The following is a 24,011-nucleotide window of genomic DNA, read 5'->3' on the forward strand; positions in this document are numbered from 1 at the left end:
TTTATAAATTAGGCACAGTAAGAGATTAACAAAAATAGCAATAAAGTCGAGCTGTCGTAATAAAGTTGCGCGAGTGCGGCCTCTCCCTCCGCCCCACGGCGCTGCTCCGAGTGCGGCCTCTCCCTCGGCCCCACGGCGCTGCTCCGAGTGCGGCCTCTCCCTCCGCCCCACGGCACTGTGCCGAGTGCGGCCTCTCCCTCCGCCCCACAGCGCTGTGCCGAGTGCGGCCTCTCCCTCCGCCCCACGGCGCTGCTCCATCCTCACCTTCGCTTTCCCGGGAGGCACCTCCCAGCCGCTCCGTGGTCCAGACAGCCAGCCTCACCACCCTTGCACTGACGGTCCATGAAGTAAAATCAGGGCGACTCGGACACAAACACCGTGATGCCCTGACAGTTCGGTGGTGACCAAGGTGAACGCTGAGCGGCTGGCGGGCAGGGCGAGTCTAGAGCAGGGAGACGCTGGACGGAGGGGTGATCGCTGCAGGAGGCGCAGGGACCGCGTGCAGCGGGCGACAGTCCAGTCCCATCCCTGAACTCGCCGGGTAGGAGAGCGAGCAGCAACTGCAGAGAAACCTGCAACCTTCCCAAGTAAGCTGTGAAAGAAAAGAAAATCCGTGCCCCCGCACGCATTTATTTGGGGTATGTTTTGCAGCAAAAAAAAGTTCTAGGGAAATGGAGATGAGTAGGAGCGTCATGTGCCATGTAATGTCGAACATCATGTAATTTCCTGGAGAGCCTGAGGTGTTTGTCGCCTCGGCTGAGGCCAAGGAATTGGGCTGAGGCTAAGCCTGCAGATAGGACACGTGTTAAGGGACCTGACCGCGAAGACTGAGCTAGGAAAGGCAGCAAGAAAGAAAACAAAAACGAAATGAGGACGATCGAATACACACAGTATGGCATTACAGAGGCCAGCGGACGAGCCGTTCCTCGGTTTGTAGCTGGCCACAGTGATTTAGCTCTAAGAAGACGAGTCAGGAATACAGCAGCGTAACCGAAAGAGGCAGGGACAGTGTGGAGACAGCTCTGCGAAGAAATCGCTGCGTTTGGAAGTCAGTACCGAGGAACTAATAACTACAGATCTGCTAACTATACAATACGTTTGTTGACTACTTTGCAGCGTTTGAAGTGTGGCTTACATATCACCCGTCCATTAACTCCTGTCATCGTGTGCATGCGGGAGGCGGGCACTGCGCCCTGCAGACACCGAAGTTACTTGTTCTGACTCATACCCTCACTTCGCGTCTGAGCTCAGACTCGAACGACACAGGTCATCGCCCCTTGTCACCGGCAGAGATGCGTGAGGGAGCACTCCATCCTGGGAGTGGCAAGATGTGAAAGATGCATAATTTTCCCGATTACTGTTTATGTTCTCAAGTACAAATAAAGCTTTAAGGGTTTTCAAAATACCGTACAAAATCCTTTAAAAAAAAAAAAAGGAAATATACCTAGATCGTGAAAGCAGGTCGATTCTGCGTAATAAGTTGATCTGTGGTTGTCTTCATTTGCTTTTACTTGCAGTGATTGTAGTGTAAACAAGGATGTAATTTGTTCAGGTACATGTAATTGGCACACTGTTTCTGTGCTGCTTTCTAGCGAGTTGTCCATATGTATCTGATCGGCTTTACACTTGTTTTGGTATTCTTGAAACCACTAGTTTACTTGAATAGACGAACATGCATCTATTTCTTCTGCGATGGTTTTCCATGATGGAATGAATGTTTTCCCAGGCCTTGGGGGGCCTGAGAGCTGCCTCGCACGTTTCCATCCGGGAGCACATAGTTTTTACACCAGGTCAAAGGACAGCCAGTGAAGTTCTGTGGGTGCCTGGAGGGTGCCTCTCCCCTCCGCCTTAAATCGTTAAGCACCTTCGGCAAGACAGAGACTTCACGTGTGGCTGTGACTAGAGGTGGGACAGTGCAGCAGTCAGGCGGCCGTTAGGGTGTCGCGTGGGGGCAGGGGGGCAGGGCGGGGCCCCTTTCTGTTGCTTCTTCGAATGTGTGCAGACGTGTCTCTGACTATGCGACGAGTTCCAAGCCGCAGACCCTCCATTCTCCTAGTTTGGGGACTCTCTCGAGTGGAAACTAATCGCGCCATAGTATCTAGCGGTTTCATAATCTAGAAAAAAACTGCTTGTCAGGGACCAGCGTAAAACCACTAATCTCATTTTATCAGCAGCCTGAGAGGGGACCTGAGCCACAGTTCCGGAGGTGAGAAGATGAGGTTTCGGCTCCCGCTCCCCGCGGCCCGGCCCGTCCCGTGGCCGTGGGGGTGCCCTCTCCCTCCTTATAGCCGCACCTGATCCCGCCAGAGATGTTAGACATCGTTATGATAAAGATGTTCCCATGCCGCTTCGCCCTGGAAGCAGCACTGCCGTTTAACTCTCTCTCACGCTTGTTGCAGAGAAGGCAGCGGCCGCCAACGTGGACGAAGTGCAGAAGTCGGACGTGTCGTCCACAGGGCAGGGCGTCATCGACAAGGACGCGCTGGGGCCCATGATGCTCGAGGTAGGACCCTCACCCTGCTCCGTCTTTTTCAGTGTTGTTGACCGTCACGTTATTAAATTCGTTTTCAGGTGAACGTAACGTAAGGCTAACCCACAAATGATTTTCACTCTGAGACTGGAGCACTGCTTGCCTCTTGAGTTGATTCAGGTGTATCTAGCTTCTGGCTCCTGATTCCAGCACATGTACATTCCAAATGAGTAAGGTAGAATGAAGTTAACGAGGTTAGAACATCAATGGCCAGGCTTTCACTGCCATTCGAGCATTCATTTTGGAAATCATGTTCACAAATCCTGTTAAATTCTGTGCTATATTTTAGTTTGAAATTCTCACAAAATTCTTAGGTTTTATAAATACCATATACATATGCCTATATATACAAATTACAATTCGAGGACCAAAAAGTGGTTTATGCTTTTTATTTATGCAGCTTCAAACTAGTTTATTTATCTCATAAAGACAAAAATTGAAGCGATAGGCAGAACTTCTAAGATCAGCATCGCAAGTGTAATGTCTGGCCTTAACTGCCTGTTCTTTATTAACTTAAGGAGGTTTTATGACCACATTGCTGTCTAGAACTTGTAGGCCCAGCTTTCCTACTTTATTAACCTGTGTTAAACACCAAGTGCTTTGCTGTACCTATTTCAGGATTAAAATTCAAGATGTAGGCTTGGTAAGGAGGGGGGGGAATGTCAGTGGGTATAAAACAAGAAGCAGAGGAGCCTTGAGACATAAATTCTGTCAGTTCTCAGGATCGTTTATTTTGCTAATGACATGACGAGCGTGAGAAGTGCCGCGTGGCCGCAAGCTCGGATTTTTAGAGCAAAGATAACCAACAGTTGCCCCTCTATTTTTTTTCAGTTGGTTCATTAGATGATTTTTATTTTTAGAAAATTTAATTCTGTGAAAATCTGCCATATAATTGGAAGGTAGAGGGGACACAGAAAAAAATGTAAAGATTGTCTGACCCAGGCTTTGTGTTTAGAAATGACAGCATTCATTCCTGGAATGAATTCTGCTGCCAGAAGACTAGACAGCCCATGTTGACTCTTACTTATTTCTCTGGAATCACTGGCTTGAAAACATCCAATTACAATTTTCAAGGAAAAAGCAAAAACACACTTAACCTGATTTTCCAGAGTCAACAGGCAGCGGAAGGCCAAGGAGCGAGCGCTTTTTCCCTCTCGGTTCTGAGAAGCAGATACGAAAACTTCACTGGGTAGACAGACTATTTAGAATTAGAAGAAAGAAAGTAGATAACTTCCTGTGGGGGGAAAAAAATTGAATTACAAACAATCGATTTGAAAATTATACAAATCTAGATTGTTACAATTAGGAAACTTTCATTTTTCCGTGTTTATTCGTTGTGTCGGTGCAGCGGGCAGTGGGAATTTACGTCGGGTGGAAAACCCTGGGAAGACTTTTGGGGCTTCTAAAAGGAAATACTTAGAGTAACCACAGGGTGGTGACTCAGACCCTCTCTGAGAGCAAGTTCATTAACTGTAGAAATCAGGTCGCTAGATGTCAGTGGGCCTTATCTCATAAAATCACACCAACATTATGCTGTCTCGAAATAGTCTTCTGAGGATTCAGTGCGTCGAGGGCAAGTCCCCGAGTAGCAGGACTTCGGTGCTAAACACGTTAGAGACGTAACGCTTGCATCTAGTGACTTAAGGTTTGGATTTGAATCTTTATCTCTGTTTACGTCCAGTAATTTAAACAGAGGAAACGTGTTCTCGTTGAGCAGTTCCTAGGCATAGATGCACACTCATGCTGACACCATGGCATAGTGGTCGCTAGGCAACAAAACCAAATGTCAGCTTTTTTCATCAGAGCGTATCATAGTGAGCTTTAAAAAAAACACAGTTTTATAAGATGAAACAGTTTCATCTTTCAGTTATATTATGCCACAAATCAGTCTTTTTTACCAGGGTACAAAAGCAGCAGGGAGCTGCGTGCTCTTTCAGAAGTGAACTGTATGTGATAACATAATTATGAAAGTCCCTGTTGAATGTGTACCTAAAGCAGTGAGCTTAAAAGGACACTTGCTACATAACTAGTCAGCTGACTGACTTCCTGTCTCCCTCACAGACACACAGGTTTGTACACACGCTCACACGAGGTTTTCAAGGGTTAGTGCCAAGCGACTACCAAAAGCCATTAATATGTAACACAGAGTCTTGCTTTGCCCAGTATATTGTTTATACCATAGGGAAAACCCGAGGAAGTATTTAAGAAAAACTTAAACTCAGGTGGTGGTAGATTTGTTTTTGAGGGGGTAGGGGGGTTGGGGGAGGGTGGCAGAGCTTTTCACTAGTGCCTTACGGTCAGTTCTCATTTGAGAGTGCACTTAATTTTGTGATGAAAATAGCAAGAGCTTAGGCAAATCACTTAGCCTGTTAGAGCCTCGGTTTCTTCCTCCTCCGTAAGTTCCTTCCGGAGTTGTAGATATTAACATGACACAGCGTGTTTAAGGCCCAGTAAACATGCTCAGTAGCTCTTGTTCTTTATTTCGGAAATGATCCTAGAGTCTGCACCTCCTTCCCTAATCTAGCTGAGAATGGCAGGGAAGAGGGGGGCGTGTACCCACTGCAGCCCGGAGAGTGCTCCTGCTGCCCAGGTGACTTAGGCACTGGAATCTTAGCAGTCCGGAGAACAAGGCCGATCCGAGGGCGCAGTTATTAACTTTCCAGTTGTCGCCGTCATAAACCAAGGCCTCGAGCCCCCTTTGAAACCTCAAGTCTCAGGGCCGTGCTGACCACGTCTAAGCCTGAGGTCCCAATGAAGACCAGTTGGGCATATCAGAGACGCTTCCCAGGCCCTTCCCGCCACGTGCACCAATTGGTAAAGGACTGAGGTTTCTTCAAAGGTCTGCGGTCATCTGTGATTCTTCTCATTTAAACCCAGGCAGCTTTAAAGGCAGTAAAATGAGGGGTTTAGGGGGTTCTTGGTGTTCATCCTGAAACCGAGAGGAGATTATCGTGACCTTTCTGCCCGCTATATCACACAGGAAACTTCACAGCATTGCTTTGGACTGGGTCAGTGACGTCAGGCCACCCTTGGTCCGGTCGAGCGCCTCAGCCTCATTTGGAAAGTACAGATAAATGCCTGTGCACTTTTTGGCAATACTTATCCCCTGATACGTTAACAGCGTTAGTGTTTGTCATTCAGTCTGTGACGAGAAACCCTGATCTAGGCCCTCTCTGTTTACTAAGATGGAGTAATTTCACTAAGAGAAAATGTGTTCATTGTTCCAAAAACAAGGGAAAGAGCGAGAGATCACTTTCCCATCCACGCGTGAATTGTGCTTCCATTAAGGGGATCGTCCCTTCTTAACAGCTGCGTGTGGTTCTACGTTGTATCCTTTCTAACGCAATTTGTGCTTTTTCCCCTAGGCCCTGGATGGGTTCTTCTTTGTAGTGAACCTGGAAGGCAACGTTGTGTTTGTTTCAGAGAATGTGACACAGTACCTAAGGTATAACCAAGAGGAGCTGATGAACAAAAGTGTGTATAGCATCCTGCATGTTGGGGACCACACTGAATTTGTCAAAAACCTGCTGCCAAAGTCCATAGGTAAAGGCTTGTCTGCTGGGTCTCCCTTCTCCACCCATTCCCCCCACCCCCACCCCGCAGTGCACACGTCATCCTGGTCTGAGAGGGTGAAACAGAACTGTGCTATGTCAGCTGGGGATATAGAGATGCTTGTGTTGATATTTAAGCTTAGAAGTCATGGAGAAAGGATATCCGCAGATACGGATCTTGGCCGAATGATAGTTTTAATCTTATTTTTAACGTACATGAAAGTAATTCAGATAGAAAGTAATTCTTGTCAACTATTTTCGTGTAGTTTGTTTTGCTGCCTTTTAAGAAGGGACCAGATCGCCTTCCACTGTATCCAGTGCCAGCCGACTCTGTCCTGTCCTTTTTCTCCATGACCGTCTGCTAAGCAGAAGGTCAGGAAAAGTTTGCGGCTCAACTCATTTTGAGTCCAATTTGTGGAAAACGTGTGCATATGGGTGCGTACGGCAGTCTAAACACGAAATGTTCGGGGGCGACTGGGTGTCAGGGCTCGCATGCTCCCGGCCCAGCAGCCCCGCGTGGCTTCACGGCATCCTCGGCGGCTCTGCCCGTGCCCTCCTCGGGCGCTGCCCCCTCGCCGCCTCAGGTCCCTGGCTGCTTCGCCGCACGTCACAGGCGCTGTCCAAAAGCGCCCGTGACCCTTTAGAGCCGTATTTTAAAGCAAGCGATTCACAGCGTCGGCCCACCTTAGCTGCCGCCCTGGACTGGAGTCTGGCTGCTCCCACTCACCAAGTAGTTCTTTTTTTAATTTCTCACTTAAACTGATGATGCTAAGAACATCTTCACTGATTACAAAAAAAAAAAAAGGAAGTGCATATTTTAGTAAAGAATAAGGTCAAGTCCTGAATTAGCAAGCGTTTCTGTTCTTTTCCAAGACTGTTTATGTTAGCTGGTCTTATTGCTGCCACAGTGAATAGGAAAAGGTCCTTTCAAATTCCCTCCTACCTGACCTTTCCTCGACGTGACCCTTCGTTCAGAGTGGCCGCCACAGTAGCACAGGCTGTGGACGCCTGTGTGAGTCAGCTCTTGTATTCTCTAGTAAGTGAACAAGAAAACGAGAGTTCTTATTTCAGGCAACTAATATTTTTAAATCCCTTCACAGTAATTTCATGACGTCCTCAAAGGACCTATGCTTATTAATTCAATAGTATTAATTCACTTGGCCAAGGAGCTCTTCGCCTTACTTTATATTGTACTTTTTTATATTTTCAAAGTACTTAACTAACCTGAGTTGACGAGAACTGTTTTTCCTTTGATTACCCTGTGTCAGGGGTCCCCATCCTCTGGGCTGCAGACTGGTGGTACCGGTCCTTAGGAACCGGGCCCCACAGCAGGGGGTGAGCGGCGGGCGAGCAAGCAATGTGTCCTCTGTATCTGCAGCCGCTCCCCAGCGCTGGCATCACCGCCTCAGACCATCAGATCAGGTGTTAGATTCTCACAGAAGCACCAATCCCTGAGGTCAAAAAGATTGGGGACCGCTAAAGCCTGTGAGCCTGGTGGTGACATAAACTTTCCCGAAGTCTGCACAGACGGGCAAAGTCACCTCTGGCTCCTCGTGTTATTCTAAAACCCTTCATTGCAGTTAACTCGTTTCTTTTTTCTCTCTAGGGCGTGTTTCCTTCTTTATTCCTCTGCAGCCCAGTGGTTGTGGGCTTGCATTGCGCTTACTAGAACACCTAGGTGTTCCATTAAGTGCTCTCTAACTAGTGGCTTTTGAGAGTACATTTGCTTATCTGATGACTGGCCTGTTTTTTTGGTCCCCTCTTTCGTTGCCCTACCGGTCCTAGTATTTTTTAGATAACATGACGAACAGTAAAGAAACGAAGACCGAAATGAGAATCGGGGTTGCTTCCGATTCCCTCGTTTAGCAGTTGAGCATTCCTTTGGATGTCAGCTTTCTCCTCCGTAGAATGAGGAATTTGACCTGGGGATAAATACCCTTTAATTCTCAAAACTAGTCATTGTTTTATTTCTCTAATTTATTTTCGAAAACAACAAAAAAAGGATGTCTTTCCTCTCTTACATTATCTCTTTCTTGATTTAATATACGCACTTCTAAGTGTTAATACTAAAATAGAAGAGATGTGAAGCAGTTTTCACTTGAAAAGAAACAAATGACATTAGCCATAAACCCTCAAGGATTTTCCAGTCTTATGGAGGAAATATGCACGAAACGAAAAAGACTACAATAGATTCATTCAGCAACAGCCACATTGCAGAATATACACTAAATTTTTTGTAAAACTTTAGAAAAGCAAGACCCGTAAGAAAGACCTTTCCTTTCTTTTAGAAAAGAAAGACCCGCGTGCTCACAGCACTTGGTTAAATATATAGAGGGTCTCAGCCCTGTCAGAGCAAGAGTCCATTTGGCCGGGGGAAATGGAAGCAGCTGTAGCCGGCGTGGTCGGAGCAGGGGCTGGGTGTGGAGAAGGGCGGGGCGGGGCCTGTGCCGGCCAGCGGGAAGGGCCTGGTTAGCTGGAGATGGGGCTGGTTGGTGAGATTTCGCTTTATCAGTCTGAATGGCCTTCATACTCCTGACTCCGTCATGTTTAAATCCTTTTGAAGAATTTAATGCATGCTACAGTTGGTGCCACTTACAGATTTTTGAGAAGGGGGTAACATCTAAAACAGGAACGTGAGTAGATTGAACTAAATTTCTAAGAAATCAAAGTTAGGAAAACCCAAAAATAGAGAACTGTAGTATTCTAGTAACAAATGATGGCTGAACTTGAAGAGGAGTCAGAGCGAAGAGTGAAAGACATTTTGAAAATCCAAATAATTTTCCCAAGTTGTTGAAACATTAACCCAACAAATTTCCCCCTCTAGATTGTGAAATTACTAAGTAAAGTATAAACACTATATAAAAATAAAATAACCATATGTTCTCTATCTCATTCTGATAATTTGGCAGTGGTGAGTCTGGCGTTCGTGTCTTTATAACTTTGGGCTGCTTTTGCCTTGCTCAGTGAACGGGGGATCTTGGTCTGGTGAGCCTCCGAGGCGGAACAGCCATACGTTCAACTGCCGGATGCTGGTGAAACCTTTCCCGGATTCAGAAGAGGAAGGTCATGATCACCAGGAAGCACATCAGAAGTACGAAACTATGCAGTGCTTTGCGGTCTCTCAACCAAAGTCCATCAAAGAAGAAGGAGAAGGTAGGGCAGAACCGCGGGGGTCTTCTGCATCTCTGTGTGTTCATTCTCAAGCTCCTTCGTTCACACTTAACCTAAAATTCGTGGCCGCACAAAGAAAAGTTTTCAGTTCTTTTCACCTACTTAACGTTTTCTTGTGATAAGCTAGGGTGTCGAGTCTTTAAAACAGCGTTGCCCAGCAGAGCGCCCTGCGTGGACGGCAGCGTCCCGCGCGTCCCGCGTCCGGTGCGGGGGCCAGTGGCCGTAGCTGCATCTGGCTGCTGAGCATTGGAAATGTCGGCAGTGCAGTTGGGAGACCGAATTTTCTGTTCTATTAAATGTATACTTAAACCGCCACGCGAGGCTGCTGGCCATCAGAGCAGCTCCGTTAGTGGCTGACCTTCTTGGAGTCTTAAGTTCCTGTGAGCCAGAGCCTTGGAGAAACGCACCAGTACAAGCATCGTTTTTCACAGGCACCTGACCCTCGAACAGCCCGGGGGTTAGGGGCGCTGACCCCTGTGCAGTCAGTCGACAATCCGCACGTAACTTTTGACTTCCCAGAACTTGACTACTAACAGCTTGCTGTTGACTGGAAGCATTATCAATAACATAAAGTCAGTTAACACATATTTTGTATGTTATATGTATTATATACAGTATTCTTGCAGTACAGTATGCTAGAGAAAAGGATACGAAAATTGTAAGAAAGAAAAAATAAATGTACAGTACTGTACGTATTTATCGAAAAAATATTCACGTGTAAGTTGAGCTTGTGCAGTTCAAACCCATGTTGTTCGGGGTCGACTGTACTCTTAAGCAATCAACGGCTTCCATGTAATTTATCCGTGGATGCCGGGTCCGCAGTGTGGTGTCCTAGAACGCTGCTGAAGATGGGAATAGGGAATGGAGGGGGTTTCAGACTATAAGCTCTTAGGCTCCTCCCCTTAAAGAGATGCGCACACACACACACACCCCCCGCACCCTCCAAGCCAGCCGGTCATAGCCGAGCGTCGCTCCCCGTCACGTGTGAGACAGTGCTGAAGAGGGCGTCCTGTATGCGCGGCAGACGGGGGACTGCCGAAGAGCCCCCGCAGGTGGAAGCGTCGTGGGCCTCGTGCTCGGGCAGGCCAGCCCCTGGACGCATCGTGGGCCTCGTGCTCAGGCAGGCCAGCCCCTGGAGCTCTCTGAACGAAGTCCCCAGTAGCGGTGTCAGGAGGTAATAAGGGTTACGTGACTCTGCCTGAATCATGATTGGCATTAAACACTAGTTATTTAATCCTTTTTAAATCTACGTAGGTAATTTTTAATTTAAATTTTATTGGAAAGGAAGTAACAGAGCTGTCATAGATGATACATAGTTTTTCAAAATTAAGTTTTCACGTAGGTATGGAATGTCAAGTGATTTTATTCCCTTTTTTGCAACAGAAAGTGCTGCTAATTCATCCATCCATGATAATATTCTAAAGCAGTATAAAAAAGATGTAGCAGAGCTAATTTTAGTTTTGGTGCTGTATAGTGAAACAGTTGGGGACATCTATAATCCGATTCTGGAGGTTAGCAGAATCCAGGAGAGCCTGGGAGTGGGAATTCTGAGCCACGCGGTGCTCAGGTTCAAATCCTGCGTCACCAGAGTTTTGTGCGACGTTGGGCAAGTTACTAAAATGTCGTGTTTTGGTTTTTTCCTGCTAAGCACAGCTAGAAAGATGTCTGCCCCATAGTGAGTGCTTAAAAATTTAGCCTTTATTATGTGGAGGATGAGAATTACATACACTTTTGCAACATACCTGGTATTACTGGATAGATTTAAAGAAATTCTTTCTCAAATTTAGTTTATATTCTTTATTTTATATTGCATATTGCCATTGTAGGGATATTTACATAGTTTGGTAGAAGGTTTATCTAGTTTTCCTATATCATGGTGAAGCTGAAACTCAAGAAGTAAACCCTTGGCAAAGCAGACTGTCAGATTTTGGTTTACATCATTTTTGGACTTCATTATGAATTCAGCCGTTTAATAAGAAAGCATTGCATTCCCTTCCATCATTGGGAAGAGGGCTTCGGGTTGCTGACTAACGCTTCTGCGGCAGACAGACTCCTATCACGCATCGTGTGGCTTCCGCGGTGTATGCCCAGCTCCCCCGGCTCATCCTGCTCAGCACACGCCCCGCCCCGACCCTGCTGCTGCCCACGTCACTGGGGGGGGAGAACGAGGTCAGGGGAAGGCAGAGGTGCCTAGCTTGTGTCACTGCCTTCGTTATTGATTTACAAGGCTGTGCTGTCATGAATACACTTGAGTTCGTTTGAATCACTAAAAATGCCTAATGTAGTAACCACGAATGTCTGTGATTGAAGATTTGCAGTCCTGCTTGATTTGTGTGGCGAGAAGAGTCCCCATGAAGGAAAGACCAGTTCTTCCCTCGTCAGAGAGTTTTACTACTCGCCAAGACCTCCAAGGTAAATGTTCTTTCCAAAGAGGGCCGGAGAAAGCATTCCCGAATACCTACAGATTTCTAAACGCGAGGAGTATGCTCAGGAACCTCCAAGAAGCCGGCACGGCGGCTGCTGCCGGGGGCAGCGGCGCCGAGCAGCGGGGGGCAGGACGGCGGGGGACGCTCATTTTCGCCGTCTGCCCGTTCGGTCCACGTACTCTTGCTGCCTGTTCCCAACGCACGTGGTTTTATGTTTTAAGCACTTGCGCAAGCACGGGCTCCGCATGCCGGGCTGACGCTCGCGGCTCTCCCGCAGGCAAGATCACGTCGCTGGACACGAGCACCATGCGGGCGGCGATGAAGCCGGGCTGGGAGGACCTGGTGCGCAGGTGCATCCAGAAGTTCCATGCGCAGCACGAGGGCGAGTCGGTGTCCTACGCCAAGAGGCATCACCACGAGGGTGAGCATCGCCCGGGGCATTTTTCTCGAGGTCGGCGTGCAAAGTTACGGCCTCCTGCGGAGAGCTCTCTCCGAAACGGTGATCCCCGAAGGTCCGCCTCGGGGCCTCGGGGCCTCGGGCCTGGGCACCCTTCGTGGTGGCGAGTGCTTGCCGGGCCCCGCCCGGGAGAGGCCGCCGTCTGAAGGGAGATTCCATAGGAGAAGCTGTAGGCAGAAGCGTGTGGCAGTTTGCCAGCAAATAATACGTGCTGCGGGCCTGTGTGCGTCTATCCCTCCATCTCTGTGTGTCTGTCTGTCTGTCCCTCATCTCTGTGTGTCTGTCTGTCTGTCCCTCCATCTCTGTGTGTGTGTCTGTCCCTCCATCTCTGTGTCTGTGTGTCTGTCTGTCCCCCCACTCACACCATCTCTCTCCCCCCATTGTTGTGGAAAGGCGGGTGTGCTTGGTCACTTTGGAGCTCGCTATTCAACCCACAAAATTTGTGCTGAGGATTACGTGGGAAAAGCATGCTAGTCTTCTTAAAGTGGTGGAAGAGCTAACTAAATTATATGGCTGCTTTTTTTCTGAACCTAAATGTCCTTTTTTAATATGTAGTATTTCACAGTTTTAAAATACGATTGTTTTAAAAGACAAATCGTGACGTTTTATTTTAAGAGAAATTATCTTAACCTCATTGATCCGCTGTTGTCTTGAAAATGGAAGCACCTGGTTCCTTATCCAGACGTTAGACCAAGTCTGTGTCACTAAGATTTGCACTTTTATTGTTTCAGTTTTTTGTTTATCCTTTTTTGCTCTGGAAAGATTCTTCCGATTGTTTATCGTTTACTTCCTGTTGTCCTAACCACAGAAATAATGCTTCTTACACACTGAGAAACAGAATTGGGTAATAGTAGTGCAAGATGATGGATTGAACAGCACATAACTTCGAGATGAATATTTGGGGAATATATTTACTGTCATAAATTTTATTGTGATATTTGTATTAGTTTGAAAGGAAATTAAAGGCAAATTATACACTTTAAAGGTATCATATTTATGCATTATTTTCTAACAGTTTAAATCATCGTAAAACTCGTTTTGAGGTGATAAATTGTTTACCCTGTTTTGCCATGGTACTGAAGATTTTAAAAAGAATATCAATTGAAGGTCTAAGCTTCATTTAAAAAACAATACATAGAGTTGATTGGTATTTGAGTGAAAAGTAAGTGTACTTTTAAAAATGTATGATGTCGTAACATCATGAAATGCTACTTAGAACTGCCTTTAACCGCGGGTCAGGAAATACTAGGCTGAATGAAATCCGTTACTGCCGCTGCCGTCTTGTCCTGACGTGCGCCCTGTCCCCTTGCCTGCCGCAGTGCTGAGACAGGGCTTGGCGTTCAGTCAGATCTACCGCTTCTCCTTGTCCGACGGCACGCTCGTCGCTGCCCAGACGAAGAGCAAGCTCATCCGCTCTCAGACGACTAACGAGCCGCAGCTCGTCATATCTCTGCACATGCTTCACAGGTAAGCCCAGTCCTCGGGCGTCACCTTCCCGCGTTAAGGGGCGTTTCGCGAAAGCGCCCGGTCATCCCCGAGCTTTTCAGATTGGTTAGACTTCTCTGTTGATCAACCTCAGGCTGTGAAATATAAAATCAAATTGCTATTAACCGTTGGCCATGGGCTAAGAAAGGCTATACTTTGAATTTCAGCCTGAGCATTAGTGCATTTTAGAATCCAGCTGGACGAGCACCGGCTGGCACTAACTTTGTCACGACTGTCATATCAGAAAAGGGAACTTGACCGGTGTCCAGTGGTGACGCAGCTGGGCAGGGATATTGAAGCCACTCACGTGATTTCTGCTCCTATGTGTTTAAATCTAGAACTTTCAAATATATGTACTTTTAGAAGGAATATTATAGATTTTTATTCTCATTCTTGACATTAGACTTTAAATTGAAGGGCGATAAACATTTCCATAAGAAACGAACGTAAAGAAAACTGAACTATATCGTTTTAGAGCACAAATTTAGGGAAACGATTACATTTTAGGTTATATAAATATTTATATGTGCTATATAAAACTTTATGAGGTACTATCAGAAGATATTTAAAGTGGCTCTGGATCAAGAGTCCCCTTTTATTACATTTCCCAATTACTTACTTTCTTATTTTGGAATAAAAGAATCAGGCAGCCCAGATTGCCAACTGTTAATAATTCTGACCTCAAACTGAAACAATTTGAAAGTGATTACAGATGTGCCACATTTCAGCCCCTGACTGAAAGCTGATGTGTAGCAGTTCGTGGGTTGTGAACTCATTTGGTAACTCACGAGTGGCCGCCAAGGCTGTGACTTGCAGCTCGTAGGGCTTGGAAAACCGTCTCGCTCCGAAAACCTGCTTTCAGGCCTTGGTTTGGGAGTGGATTGGAGTTGTCTACGAGTTGGGGAATCAGGTCACAACCTAAGGTCGCCGAAGTCCCCTCCCATGCTCTCTGTTCTGGAGGCTCTCGCTTTGACTTGCAGGGGGACCCAGACAGGGAACCTGTGAAAGTGATGTAATTCTAAGCGGTTCAGGTAACTCTTGGCTCTAGAACTTACAGAGTTGCTGATGGTGAGGGGCAAGTGTTTTCTCCCAAGTGTGCTGTTCGCCTTGAGCCAAGCAGTGCACAGTGCGTCTCCGGCTCACACATGTGACTCTCCGACGGATAAGTGAGGACGGCCGAGTCGTTCCTTTTAGTCGGTCCAAGCTCTCGGTTATTCATGAGAATATGCCATTTAATGAGAAATTGGAGCCCCTCTAATGTCTTGTCTGATAACTACATTTTCGATATGGCGGTAGTCAAACTTAAACACACCCCGTCTGTAAAACCGCAGACATCTTAATGAGTTGACTGAAAAACATCCCTCTCGGTCCCAAACTAAACATGTTCAGTCTTGTCCGTAATTGCAGAACGTTTCATCAAAGTATTATCTTGCCTTTAAGTGTAGCCTGTTCTTTTAAAGAAAAGAGGCCATTTCATTTTTTTAAATTAATAACAACTTGTTAAATGTTGTCCCTTTTATCTTATATTTCCTTTCTCGTTATACAGAGAGCAGAACGTGTGTGTAATGAATCCGGATCTGACTGGACAGGCGATGGGGAAGCCGCTGAATCCAATGAGCTCTGGCAGCCCCGCCCACCAGGCCATGTGCAGTCAGGACGTGACCCTCGGTAGCAATATAAATTTTCCCATAAATGGCCCAAAGGAGCAAATGGGCATGCCCATGGGCAGGTTCGGTGGTTCTGGGGGGCTGAACCACGTGACGGGCATGCAGGCCGCCGCTCCTCAGGGCAGCAACTATGCACTCAGAATGAACAGCCCCTCGCAGGGCAGTCCTGGCGTGAACCCGGGGCAGCCCAGCTCCATGCTGTCGCCGCGGCACCGCGTGAGCCCCGGCCTGGCCGGGAGCCCCCGAATCCCGCCCAGCCAGTTTTCCCCTGCAGGAAGCTTGCATTCCCCCGTGGGAGTCTGCAGCAGCACAGGAAATAGCCATAGCTACACCAACAGCTCCCTCAATGCACTTCAGGCCCTCAGCGAGGGGCACGGGGTTTCACTAGGGTCGTCGTTGGCTTCGCCGGACCTAAAAATGGGCAATTTGCAAAACTCCCCAGTGAATATGAATCCCCCCCCACTCAGCAAGATGGGGAGCTTGGACTCCAAAGACTGTTTTGGACTTTATGGGGAGCCATCCGAAGGTACAAATGGACAGACAGAGAGCAGCTGCCATCCTGGGGAACAAAAGGAAACGAACGATTCCAGCGTCGCCCCGGGCGTGAGCAGCGAGCGATCCGACGGACAGAATCGGCTGCACGACAGCAAAGGACAGACCAAGCTCCTACAGCTGTTGACCACCAAACCCGACCAGATGGAGCCTTCGCCCTTACCCAGCTCTCTGTCAGACACACACAAGGACTCCGCAGGTAGCGTGTCTGGGTCCGGGTCGACACACGGGACCTCGCTCAAGGAGAAGCATAAGATTTTGCACAGACTCCTGCAGGACAGCAGTTCCCCTGTGGACTTGGCTAAGCTAACCGCGGAAGCCACGGGCAAGGAGCTGAGCCAGGAGGCCAGCAGCACAGCTCCTGGTTCGGAAGTGAATGTCAAACAAGAGCCAGTGAGCCCCAAGAAGAAAGAGAATGCACTACTTCGCTATTTGCTAGATAAAGATGATACTAAAGATATCGGTTTACCGGAAATAACCCCCAAACTTGAGCGACTGGACAGTAAGACGGACCCTGCCAGTAACACAAAATTAATAGCTATGAAAACTGAGAAGGAGGAGATGAGCTTTGAGCCCAGTGACCAGGTAAGTTTTGTAATGTGTTCCCCCAAGCACGCTGACCCGTATCCATCAAAGATTGTCTCCACAGGCATTCGGAGGCCTCAGGTGACTGGATGAAAGTAAGTCTTCTCTTTTGAAACGAGTTCATTCTCACGGAAGCGTGTTCTAAATACTCTGTCTATAAAGAGTGACATAATTATGGGAAAGGTCGGCTGCCTTTTTTTTTTTCTTTGTAAAGGGCCAAGTGATAACTATTTTAGGCTTAGCAGGCCGTAGAGTCTCTGCCACTGGAGTGTGACCACAGCCAGACACGGTGGAAGCAAGCATGCCGCCTCTTGCGCAGACCGCTCGCAGGCACTGCTGTGTGCACATCTTACACAGTTTTCGTGTGTCACAGATACTCTTTGTCGTTGTCGTTGTTGTTGTTATTATTATTATTATCATCATAAATTTAAATCCATTCTTAGCTCATGGCCTATGCACAAACAGGTGGTGGGCCAGATTCGGCCTGTCGGCCAGCTGGAGTTTGACCCCTGTTCATCGAAGATGCCCGAGTCGGAGATGACCGCTTCCTCGAAAATGGGCTCTGTCAGGACAGGCTTACTTAAATTATTTCATATTTCCCTGTTCTCTCTTTTTAAGATCAGAGTTTGACTGGTTTTCAAACCCAGTGGAGATCATTGTACCTCTCATTCTCAACCAAAACTCTTGATTCGTGCTAAAGAATTTCTTAGACCATCGATATAAAAAGCGTTTAAGAGGAAATGGAAAGGAAGAAAGGAAAGGTAACGTTTGACCTGGTGTCACTGTTTCTGAGGCATCACGTACAAACACGGAGCTGAAGTGATCGCTCGTAGCAGCTCTGTCCTTATCCGAAGATTTAATTCCCTGGGAAAATCCAGGACGGCTCAAGTGATACTCAGAATCATTCTAGATGACACTCTTAAGGAAATAATGACGTTACAAGGAAAAAAAGTAAACCATTTAGTATTTTCTTTATTTAAAAAAATGAATTATTGCTGACACATGGCTTGGCAGAAGGTGTTTCCTGAGGAGCCGGTGACTGGCAGGGTCAGTGAACCAAGAAGTCACCCCACACTGCCAGTTCTCTGATCCCTGAGCTCCGCCCTGAGCTTCTTTAAGTCACGATCGGTTAAGAAGAGAAAAGCTGAATATCTGCTTAAAATGGTTCACTAATTTGTCCTTGAAATTTGCTTCGTAAGTGGATAATGCATGTGTCACTGTCTTCAGGGACTAGGTGTGGATGGGGAGGAAAGAGAGGAGCACCCCTCGCTGTAGCCTTGAACTCCGCTGAGTCAGCAGAGGCTGACCCTGAGGCCGGTCTGGGAGTGACAGCCGCAGTCAGGAAAACCAAGGCCACACGTGCTCTCAGAGCTGGGCCTTGCCCCTGGTCCTGAGCGAGCACTTAGCTTCCTTTATTTCTTTCACTGTGATGTCTTGACAGCTGCTACATTCCTATAAGGCAGATATGATTTTCAAGACTTTGTGCCCTTTGTAAGAGAAATAGCCTAAGTACATAAACATCTTCGATGGTTAATCCTTAGACGTAGATGTCAGTGCAGCATTCTGTAACGGCTGTTCAGTAGCGCTGTGAAATCATTAGACGGCGGAAACTGAGGGCTCGGCACGAAGTTAACAGCAATATCTTGGGTGCAGTGTAGTGTAAAACCAGGTGGACGACTGTCAATGTCTTACTCTTTCGAGCTTTGTTTACTGAATTAGACTCCACAGAGCTAATGGCAGCCCAGAGCGACAGGCACCAATAGCATCGCTCAGGTCCCTTGACACCCGCCGGAGGGCAAGGTGGTGACTCATGAGGTCCACGTTAGTGTCTTAGTTTCGTGGCGAAGTGGTTGGCCCCTCCCTCCGTAAACACAGTTTGCTTCTATCCCAGGCCCGAGGCCCAGGGGACTGAGAGGGCCAGGGAAGGGGACACTGTGCGGCATTTCTGTATTTAGATGTATGATTACACTAACTTCAGGCAAGAAACTGACCCCCCCAAAAAAAGTCGTTTCTTAAAAAGTCCTTGAGTCACTTGCAGTCTCTAATTGTTTTCTTAGGAGAAACAGTTTTCTAATCAAAATCGTCCCTCCTAGGGCCCGTAACGCGCAGAGGGCAACCGGCACAAGTTGGTTAGCATTCGGGTGGACCCAAAAGAAGTGTCCGCAGGCACGCATACAGTGCTCTTCCCTAATTAAACCCAGCCTGTCTCTCACCCTCCATCCACTCCCATTTAAAACCCCACCGAAAAATACTGCTTAAGAGCAATTTTAACATCAAAAACATTGAAACTTGAAAAGAAAAGTTACCACAGGAAGTATGCATTACCTAAATTTAGATCAAAGTCAGAGTGGCGGGCTTTAAGAACAGTGGCTCTTTCTCCCCGCTCCCCCTCACTACCCTGGGCGCGGATTAATTGTATCTCCTATTAACTGCCGTGCGCACTTATTGAAGGCTTCACTTTGATTTCAAGGGAATCCACGTTTTTTATTTAGTAAGATGAACTGTTGGCAAGCTTTAAGTGCCCGGTTAGCTGTCTCGATGTTTCGACTCAGAAAAAAAGCCATTAACCAGTGTGCGTTTAACCTGTCTCTAACTTATTAAGGACAGGAAGTATTTCGATGGCACTATTATACCTAAAATAGCATTCTTCACTGGGTAGAGTATTTAAACAACATTTGTTCTATGGCATTTCATAACCAACAGGAAACAACGACGGCAAAATTTCCGATATGTGTACCAGCTTTTAAGTTACAGACTTATTTGCACAGCGGAACCTGTCCATCCCAATCAGATGATTCTTACGTTCTTTCTATTGCTACTGGGCTACTTATGATAAGGGTTTAGAAATAGTCTAAAAAGAATTTCTTGTTATTTGGCTCCATCAGAAAGGCGAAACCGTATCTTATACTGGTAATATTTACCTCCAAATGTGGTAAATTATACTGCCGCCTTTCAATAATTTTATATTAAGCAAATGTGGTAAAATTATACTTCGTATTAAAATTTTGAAAAGCTATTTCATAATTTATTAGAATGCTTATGTTATAAAGTGCATGTGCTCTATTTGCTCCAGAGAACATGTAGATTTGACACATGAAAAATTCATAAAACCAGAAAAATAAAAAAGTAAAGAAGTCAAGTTCAATTTTCATTTTGTAGAACTTGTATAAAAATCTTTCTGACTCATTTTCTGCCTGAAATAGTTTAAACTAACTATTCCAATTGATGTGGCTAATTTGAGCATTCGGATAGATGCCTGAGCAAAACTTTGAAGTATCTTGGCAAAGCATTTTAAAGGAAGGCATTAATCTTTCTGCCTAACAGAGTGCAGAGGGCCTGGAAGAACTTTGGATGAGACTTAAAGCTTAGGAAAATGTAAGGAGAGGAAATGTTTAATCAAAAACTTCATGCAATTAAACCCACCCCTTCTAGAACTTACATGATTACAGAAGAAAATTCCATATTTGTCAAATTTTATTGCTGAACAACCACAGGGGTGTAGAGATTTTGAATTTTATCTCCTTAGAGAACAACGTTTAAAGTAAACTTAGGAGGATTAGATTGAGGTTAAAATGTACTCCAGAAGTTGACAAGAATGAACACAAGCAAACTATCATCTCTGGGGGGGCGGGGGGGGGGTGGGTGGGGATTACATTATGAAGTTTTCTGTTGGTAAACTGAATGAATTCGAACAGTGTCCATAGTTGTGGGTCTCCAAACAGTCTCTTCCTTTTGAGTCTAACCCAGTGAGTTCCTACGTGGCTTTCTTGAGACAAGTCTCAGTTACTCGTCAGAGCTGGACTGGTCCACAGTTGTTATTTGGCCAGTCCTTAAAATGGCAAAGATTAAAATTTGAAAATCAGCATTCATAGATGCTTTTTCAAAATAAAAATCAAGGAAAACAATAGATTTTAAGTTTCTAATTATTTGAAATAGAAAACCAATAAATAGATATAAAGCATCCAAATACATTTGAATGTTATGTATAGATAAAACATTAGACTTATTTTAAACTCATTATATTAGACACAAGAGTCGATTACAAAGGAAGAATCATGAATCCTGTTGTTAGAACGCTTTGAAACTATATTTTTAGTTTTTGGTTTTTTTTATGGTGACATTGGTTAATGAAATCCAGTATGTTTCAGGTGTACAATTCAACAATAAGGTGTATGTGTATAACATTGTGTGTTCACCACCCTATTTTTAGTTTTCAAGACAGCTTAAAGTATAAATTTATTTGTGTGGAAAGAGTAAAGGTAAAAGGGAAAGAAGGAGCCTAGACCCTGACTATAGTTAACTGACGTCGTAAACACTTTCCTTTAAAGGTACCTAGGGTCAGGGGCAAGTATAAGAGCATCCACGGAGGAAAATAATATATTTTTATGATTATTTATACAAACTTATTTATTCTGGACGCTTCGCATCCCAGGCAATCTGCAAATCTTTCTCAAGAAGCAGCTTGTCACAACAGCAGCCCCCTGACCCTGCCCCCCACAGTGAGCGAGCCATCCGGCGGTCTGCAACTCTGCACAGACGGCATCAGAGCAGGGAAACGGGGGTTCCCGGGCAGCGGGGCGCCCCACAGTCTGTTAGAGCCTCTTTCTTATCTCTGTAGCTGTTTTCAGGGCACAGCTGTCAGGATGTCACACATTTCTTATCATTCATTTTTCTGGGAAGTTAATAGAAATCATAGGGATTTCTTTGAAAAATTAAGTCAAGCCTGGGAGGATTTCTTAGATTACAAGTTCGCGAGGTTAAAGGCTGGCTGGGTGTCCCTCGCTCCGTTCCGGGCACTGTCTTTGGCGGGCGACAAATGTTTATATTGATGTTTATACCTTCCTTATTGAGCAGAACACGATAGAGACAGGTGTGCAGTGGAGTCGCTTTACTCGTACACTTACCTTACACGAAATCATAGACGCGCGTTCAGGAGAGAAGACGCGGCGTCACTAGCTGGCGATTGGAGCGGCGTGAGCAGGGTCGCCCACGGTGCCCTTGCAGAGTGGCTTGAGGCGCGTGGCCCGGGCTTGCTGCGTTGGTTCCCTCGTCCCTCAGATAGTGAGAAGACGTAGCTGCGGACTTTGACGTGCCGCTGGCCACCGCATGCGCTGCGCCATTTAGGACTCCGCCACAGAAACAGCAGTGTCCATCCTCCCTGGAGGAGCTGGCCTGCTGCCCCCGGAGCGGGTACAGGTGCAGTGAGGTGCCCTCCGAAGGAGTTTTAAGGACCATTTTGTGTCTGTCCATACTGTGGGATGCTAACTTTGGAGCCTAACCCTCACCTAAGGTGTATCTCTCCCACGTTTGATGCTTCTGTCTTTTGTTAGACATGGATAGCTAAACCAACTTAGCAAGTGGTCTCGTAACTGCTCTAACGACATGTTAGGAGTTCCTGGAAAATAGAGCTCTAAATTATCGCCAAGCTATTGACTGAACCAGGAATCAAACAAAATGTCACTTCAGTTTATTCTTCTTAACTTGAGAGACGACGGGTGAAAAAGGCTTCCTGTAGAGAGACTACATTTGTCGTAAATTGCAAAAAAAAAAAAAAACCCAAAAACAAAAACAAAAAAACCCCAGTAAATCCAGCCTCTACGTGGACAATAGGAATTGTATGTAGAATAAAACTGGAGGCCATTCTCTGTTAAAGTATACTTCATATCGGGTGTAAATGATTTCATTTGAGTTGCCCGTCTAGACAAAAAGGTTAGTCACAGAGAGGGATCCAAAATCCATTCAGTGGCTTTGAGGAAATTGCCTGTTTTTCCACCTACATATCAAGAAAATCATTCTTACCACTTTCTTTACTAGAAAGTAATCCTAGCATTTAACTTAGCCATTTTCTTGTGTGGTTGGCACCGTCTGATTTTAAATATTTGGCACATACATAGGTTCTACTTAAAAGAATGTAAAATCAGCTGAGCTTTCTGGAAGGAAAATGCTAAGTATAAAATAGTGATATTTACCTTATTATTTTAATGTTGGCAATTGAAACGAAATTATTTTAATGTAAAGTGAGCCCTTTAAAAAAATATTTTTATGACTTCTGTCAGGTCAAGTTGATAGATGCTGGGTCTGGAAGCAACCTGTTTTTATGTCGCTTCCGAATAGTGTTTTGTCACCTAAGCTGGTGAATGACCGAGAAAGCCAGTGTCATTCGAAACTGAAAGTAGAAACAGGAAAAAAACACCACTCAGATTGAAAAGGCAATGCTTAGCTCCTCCTGGTTCCTTCAGGCTGATTTTATGTTTTATCCCCTGCTCTTAAAAATTTACTAAATAATGATTTTAGTGTATATTTGAATCATATTTTCTACCAGTATTTTGTTGCTGTTATTTCTTAAGGAGAGTTAACCAGAAAACCTAGCCCTGGACTGTAAGTCATAGTACACTCGTGGTTAGTTAGAAATGTACATAATCATGATTAATTGAATTATTGCTGTAAAATTAAGGGGAATTTATAAGTTGCCGGTGAATCACAATGCTGGAGGAAAGCTTTTCTTCTAATTCAGTCATCTCACTTTTTCCAGATGAGAAAATTGAGGACCAAGAGATTGAGTTGTGCGTCCTTTGTCCATTTAATTTTTTAAAAGACGATGGGTTAATTGTTAGTCCCAAGATGGGCGTGTATCCACATCTTTCATTTGCCCGTGGAGCCTCATACCAGTGAGGTCTGTAATTGCAGGCGGGCCTGCGGGGGCCCTCACAGTGGGGCTGGATAAACTCTCTGTTTGTTAACTGCAGCCTGGCAGCGAGCTGGACAACTTGGAGGAGATTCTGGATGATTTGCAGAATAGTCAATTACCACAGCTTTTCCCAGACACGAGGCCAGGCGCCCCTGCTGGATCCGTTGACAAGCAAGCCATCATCAATGACCTCATGCAACTCACAGCTGAGAACAGCCCGGTTACACCTGTTGGAGGCCAGAAAGCGGCATTGCGAATTTCACAGAGCAGTGAGTATGAGATATTGGTGGTTATGCCAGAAATTCCCATCTAATCACCATCAGAAGCAGGGCTTATTAAAATCCGATGCAAACAGCTTAGTCACTTCAAGGTTTTTATGGTCAGATAGCACCATCTACTGTTGCAGTCCTTCAAAACAAAACAGTGTCGAACGCGGATTCTCGTGAACGTGGCTCCTCCGCAGGCTCTTGTGGTCGATCGAACCGGCGTGGCATGCGACCTCGGTGGAGCTCTCTAGACAGTGTCGTGTTTCCCTGCATTTCTGCCACTGCCTTCGGAGGTGGAGTGTCACAGATTTTGTGTTTTGTTATGTAACTGAATACTAAAATACAGAAAATTAGCAAGTTATGCTCACTTTTTAGGAATAAAATACTGTATTAAAAAGTCTTGGAATATTTAATCCTTGTACGTGAAAGGGACACATACCTTTAAAGTTTCTTGTCCTGCTTCTTAAGAATCCTCATATAAGTATCAGTTTTACATGGAACTCTTACCACATAAGTGTTCTCTAACTACATTTTAAGTTTCATTAGTTGGATATAAAGCTTGACTGCAGAAGTTTAAGGTGAACTCTTCCTTCACTACAAACACTTAGTTTACAAGTTTACAAATCTGATAGT

At 45.7% G+C, this 24,011-nt stretch overlaps 1 protein-coding gene across 11 annotated transcripts in view; it reads left to right on the forward strand.

Moving 5' to 3' along the window:
- Nucleotides 1-24,011, forward strand: part of NCOA2 (nuclear receptor coactivator 2) — a 245,448-nt gene that overhangs the window by 191,138 nt on the left and 30,299 nt on the right. For all 11 annotated transcript variants that reach the window (XM_016152949.2, XM_016152948.2, XM_036232798.1 and 8 more), the window contains 8 exons: nt 2,400-2,503; nt 5,896-6,073; nt 9,046-9,234; nt 11,563-11,664; nt 11,956-12,099; nt 13,455-13,602; nt 15,167-16,424; nt 23,171-23,381. In XM_016152949.2, the coding sequence (XP_016008435.2) occupies nt 2,400-2,503; nt 5,896-6,073; nt 9,046-9,234; nt 11,563-11,664; nt 11,956-12,099; nt 13,455-13,602; nt 15,167-16,424; nt 23,171-23,381 (2,334 nt within the window). The remainder of the gene's footprint in view (nt 1-2,399; nt 2,504-5,895; nt 6,074-9,045; nt 9,235-11,562; nt 11,665-11,955; nt 12,100-13,454; nt 13,603-15,166; nt 16,425-23,170; nt 23,382-24,011) is intronic.

This window comes from Rousettus aegyptiacus, unplaced genomic scaffold (assembly GCF_014176215.1).
Source record: "Rousettus aegyptiacus isolate mRouAeg1 unplaced genomic scaffold, mRouAeg1.p scaffold_m13_p_15, whole genome shotgun sequence".
Classification (NCBI taxonomy): Eukaryota; Metazoa; Chordata; class Mammalia; order Chiroptera; family Pteropodidae; genus Rousettus; species Rousettus aegyptiacus.